The sequence below is a fragment of the Odontesthes bonariensis genome, chromosome 13, assembly GCF_027942865.1.
Source record: "Odontesthes bonariensis isolate fOdoBon6 chromosome 13, fOdoBon6.hap1, whole genome shotgun sequence".
Lineage (NCBI taxonomy): Eukaryota > Metazoa > Chordata > Actinopteri > Atheriniformes > Atherinopsidae > Odontesthes > Odontesthes bonariensis.
This window is the reverse complement of record NC_134518.1, coordinates 26,702,874-26,708,211: the sequence shown is the minus strand read 5'-3', so window position 1 is coordinate 26,708,211 and position 5,338 is coordinate 26,702,874. Positions and strand designations below refer to the sequence as shown.

The following is a 5,338-nucleotide window of genomic DNA, read 5'->3' as shown; positions in this document are numbered from 1 at the left end:
GAGGGTACTTACAGTCTGTGATTGTGTACTATTGTCATGTTAATGTGATCAGACACATAGAATCCTCAAAACAGGATTAAATTGTATGACTCTGCTGAACATACTTTTCTCCAAGAGAGTTGAGGCCAGAATCTCAGGATTACTGAAGTGCAGCTAAAAATCAATGTGGGGGAACTCTTGGTCATGTCTTCATTTAGACTCTGCACAATGAAACGGCAAAGCACAAGGGCTTGCATTCTTTACAAAGGAAGGATGTTGTAGCCCCCCCAGAAGAGTAGGTAGCTTTAATGGGTGGGATGGCCTTCCCTTAAATTACGTACACAGCAGAAATTTTCGCAGACATGGGTAAAATCAGATACACCTATATACAGCTGAAAGGCCCTTGAGAGTTTCACACTTTAAGCATAATATCAGCACAAGAAACAGGCCATACCATCCAATTAAAGCAGACAAAGACTGGGTCAGAGGTATAAGGGAGCTGTGTGGGATTGCATCAGATATATTAAGAACTACGTGGAGCACAAGTGACACAAACTGGCAAGGTATTTGACTCAGGTGACTTGCCACTTACTCATCAGCCCTTAGCACTCACAAACTTCCTTCACTGTGACTGTATGACTCAGGGCGAACTGTGAAATACTATGGTGATGTGATTAAATATCAGTAAATCTGCAGTTTGGGTACGGGCAAAATTTTTGAATCTGTAGTTGCTGAAATATTGAAAGAAGGATTTAAATATCTTTGGAAAAAAATAGAGCTCAGCAGATGGTGAGATTGTGAAGCTTGGCTTGACTATCCATAGATTGGCTCGCTGCTTGGACAAAAGAGGGTGAGCAAGTGTGATTTATTATTTTTTTCCCCCTTAAACTGTTGGCTCAACTAAATAGATCTTTTTTTAATCAGATGCAGCCTCTCCAAGAGCAAACACATTTCAAGAGAAACGTAGCTGCACCTACAGTCCATTTGCTCCTGGCTTATCACTCACAGCTGCCTTATCTCGATTAAATACCTTAACATTTGAGCGGCGTGGGTCAGGAGGGGGGAGTGGTCCAGCTGGCGTAATGTGGGCGTGGGCTTCAACACAACAGCTGACACTCAAAAACCGGGAGAACCGTCGGAACCACAGCAGAGGAGGCGCTCCGTGAAGTTGAGTCCAGGTCGGAGGCAAGTTTCTCTTTGCTCGCACGCAAAAAAAGCCCCATAGACACGGAACAGAAGTGGATCATATACCTGCTGCCGAGGACGCGTCGGAGGTGTGAGCACAGCCCCAAACTGCACGACATGAGAGCTTTGTCGGGTTCTCGATTATAGTTTAAAAGGTAAGAGATACTCGATACTTTGTGAATTTAATGGACAATGCGAAGGCAAGGTAAACTGACTGAGGTAGTCGTATTAAAATATCCCGATAAGAACATGACAGTAAGCGTTAAACGTGTATTTTACAGCGGGTGTCTGATGGCAAGGTTGTTATTATTTATGTCCTTTTTATATCATCAGGCTTTAATCAGCGGTATTTTTCTCATCTGAATTTGTTTTCACGTAGAAAATAAATGTCTCCGAGCTTGATACAGTGTTTGACATTTTTGTTTTATGAAGGGGATTTCTTTTCCGGTGATTTAGACTGTGTTATTTCTCCTATATGGACTCTAAACCAACAGCTAGTAAGCATACAAACAAGCTAAAACTCATCTACATTTGAACATCAGTGTAATCTTTTTTTTTGTGCCTCTTTTGCATTGTATTGCTCATTTTATTGTTCTTGTAGGGATAGTAGTATAGATGAATGTTTAATCGATGGCTATATTTCTCTGTTAAACATTTATCTTTTGGGGTTTAAAGTCTAATCACTTGCTTCCTTACACTTGTGTGCTTTGAGTGTTGAAACTGTGAAAACAAAACACTGATGTTTTGTCTGTCTGCCAAGTCTTCACCAGGTATCCTCTAAACCCAGCTGTTCTCTTCCCTCACAGTTGCTGCTGCTGCTGCTGGTAAAGAAGAGGCAGCTTTCATTGCTTTTCAGTTGGACCTCTGACAGCTGCTCTTTCAATGTGGGATACAGTTTTGGTGCTTTCGCCAGGCTGAAATCTTCCAGGGTCAGGACCTCCCTCATGGCAGCCTTGCTCCTTGGGCTGCTGCTCTTTGCAATGCAGTCCCCTCCTCTCCCCTCCCAGCCGCTGGCTGATGGGGAGTCGCCCTCGCTTCCCACCTCCTCGCCCTCTGACAACGGGACCACCAGCCACCCAAACGGGACCCTCCAACAGTTTCCTCAGATTCTAATTATTGGTGTGAGGAAGGGGGGCACACGGGCACTGATTGAGATGCTCAGTCTACACAGCGCAGTGGCAGCGGCTCAGAACGAGGTGCACTTTTTCGACTGGGAGAGCCACTTTCAGAAGGGCTTGCCTTGGTATCTCAGCCAGATGCCTTACGCTTTCCCTGGCCAGCTAACAGTGGAGAAGACACCGGCCTACTTCACCTCCAGCAAAGTCCCAAGACGCATCTATCAGATGAACCCTAACATCAAGCTGCTGCTCATCCTCAGAGACCCCACGGAGCGGGTGCTCTCAGACTACACCCAGGTCTTTTACAACCGTCTCCAGAAGCACAAGCGTTACCAGCCCATTGAGTCTGTGCTGGTGAAGGATGGTGAGATCAACCTTGGATACAAGGCTCTTAATCGCAGCCTATACTACATTCACATGCAGAACTGGCTCCAGTACTTCCCCCTGGAGAGCATTCATGTTGTAGACGGGGACGAACTGATCAGGGACCCCTTCCCCGAGATGAAAAAAGTGGAAAGGTTCTTAAAGCTGGAGCCTCAGATAAATGCTTCAAATTTTTACTTCAATAAAACAAAAGGATTCTACTGTTTGAGAGACCACGGGCGAGAAAGGTGTCTACACGATTCAAAAGGAAGGGCTCACCCTCATGTGGCTCCTGCCATCCTGCAGAAACTCTACCAGTTCTTCCACGAACCAAACAAGAAGTTCTTTGAGCTGGTGGGACGAACATTCAACTGGAAATGAACCTTTCAGTCTCTGTGCAGAGCTGTTCAGGAATAATCTCTTTGAATGATCCCATTTTTCTCACTAGCAACCTAGATGAAGAGACAAAGCTAATGTAAATTTCAACTAAATCTATTTTTGTACTTGTATGTTTGTTACAGGAGTGGGATCGAGCCAAATGTCAGGGCAGGTTTTCTTTTCCCAACGTACATTGTGTGCTCTTAGAAACGCACACCACCGTTCAGCTCGTCTGATCAAAGCAGACTGCATTCATTATGTAGACCATGCCAGTTAATGTTATATAAAGATAAGCACTGAGCAGCTTAATATTGTCAAACCCTTTTTTTCTCACTTTTTATGATATGACATTATTAGCATTTAACTGCATTTAGAGCACTGAAGGAATTCACTTGCTGCTATGACTTTACGTTTCTGTCACTTTCAGGCACACGCCACACTGAACATGTATTTGTTCATTTTGGTTTTTTTTGTTTGTCAAATTTTCCTTTATGTAAGAGTCAGTCGTATAAATTCTGTGCACACGTGTGATATTGCTAATCATGATTGTGTACTGTAAATATTTTTTTTTTTAAGTAAAGAATTAATACCATAATAAAGATGTATTTTATTTTTAGCATGTCTTGTTGCTTTTTCCCCCTCTTTGTTTTTCTTGATTTATCCATTTATTGTGCAGTTTGTCTCAGATCTCAATAGGATGACTCAAGTTCTGATTTGGCACCAGCTAACTGAGTCTGTGAGCAGCATACCCCCTAGTTATTATCGGGCATTTTGAACATTTACACATGCTGTCACATGCAACAACAGCTGGTGCAATGTTATCATTCATAAACTATGTCGACTTTCCTGTTTGTCCACCCTCTGTCTGCACGGGCGAATGTAAAGCACAGTGGGTATTTTTTTTTAAGCTGCTGCGTTTTATCTGAGTTTTCTCATGCTCCAAACCTGAGTTGAGTTTATTTTCAGTGCAGGTTCTTTACACTTTAGTTACACACTTTAGTTTGGGTACAGAAGCAAAGTCAGATTTTAGCACAATCCAAACCATGAGAAACCAGAAGAATAGTTGTTTATGCCTAAGGGTGCAATCTTCTTACTCAGTTTTTTAGAAAGGGAAGGCATTATTTATTCAAATCTTATTGCTACTTAGAAACATCAGGAGCTAAGTCTCATCGACGTTAAGCTCCAAAATCCCACAGTTGCTGTTTTTTAATGTGGCCTAGATATGTTCAGAGGCTTACTTCATACAGGATGTTAACCTCACTGCTCCTCAAACGCAGACCGCAGCAGTATTCCTTTCTTTTTGCCCTCAGAGATCATGAACAGTATTTTCCTGCCATCCTTGCAGTTTGCATATGTTTTTGTGGAAAAAAAATGTTGAGTAATACTATCAATGGTTTTGCAGCAAAACAAGTTTTATTGCAGCAGGCAAAGGGAAGATAAGAGGAGAATGTAGATTTTATGTGAGACGGAGGCTGATCTCTGCTGTTCGATAATCAAAGAGCAGCTTGTGTCATTTTGCGTGCACAGCAATGGCGTTGCAACTAACATGTTCTGCCATTATTTAATGTTGTTGAGGGTTTAAGGTTTCCAGATGGTTATTTAGAGTAGTAAAAATGGGCAGGAATGCTGTTGCTTTACTTAAAATAAAATAAATAGAGTAGCGGCAATGTCAGTGTCACCTTCCTCTGGGTCGAAGTTGGACTGATGCAATTTCCAGATAAATCTGCCTCTGCACCACAGCCTGCAAAAACACTTATTTAAGAAGAAGACGGAGAAGAAACAGCAAACACGGAAGTGGTGCTGAGCTTTAACTTGCTAAAGCACATCAGAGACTTGTTCTGTCCCAACTTTTTCCCTCTTTATAAATATATTTCAGTATTACATAACAATTCATCTCATGAGCTTATAATATACGGTGCATTAGCATAGATTTTGCAGTTACCATCCATTATTCATTGTTAGCAGCTCTACCAACTTGATGGTTTTAATTAGAATAACTGTTTAAAGGGGGCATTGTTCAATACTCAGTGGTGGTAAAAGTATTAAAACCATCTTTTTTTGTTAAGTCATGTGAAAAAGAAAGTATATTACTTTAATTTCTATGGTTTACATAATGTATGTGGACAAAATAAAATGTTTGTATTGTGTCCTCATTCATAAAATACATTGCTCCTAAGGAGGTTTATTTTCACAACTATATGCAGGATTTTTCTTGCAAGAATTTGACTTGTAATGTATTTTCACTCCAGTGCATCATGCATTTTAATAGCTACGGCATGACAAAAGCCCAATCAAAATTACCAACAGTATGGAAC

The 5,338-nt window shown here is 41.5% G+C and overlaps 1 protein-coding gene across 1 annotated transcript; it reads left to right on the top strand.

Moving 5' to 3' along the window:
* The first annotated feature begins 1,035 nt into the window (after nucleotides 1-1,035).
* Nucleotides 1,036-3,639, top strand: hs3st1 (heparan sulfate (glucosamine) 3-O-sulfotransferase 1). Its single transcript, XM_075481809.1, has 2 exons — nucleotides 1,036-1,319; nucleotides 1,971-3,639. The coding sequence occupies exon 2, from the start codon at nucleotides 2,109-2,111 to the stop codon at nucleotides 3,024-3,026; it is 918 nt and encodes a 305-aa protein (XP_075337924.1). The 5' UTR covers nucleotides 1,036-1,319; nucleotides 1,971-2,108; the 3' UTR covers nucleotides 3,027-3,639.
* Nucleotides 3,640-5,338: the final 1,699 nt, after the last annotated feature.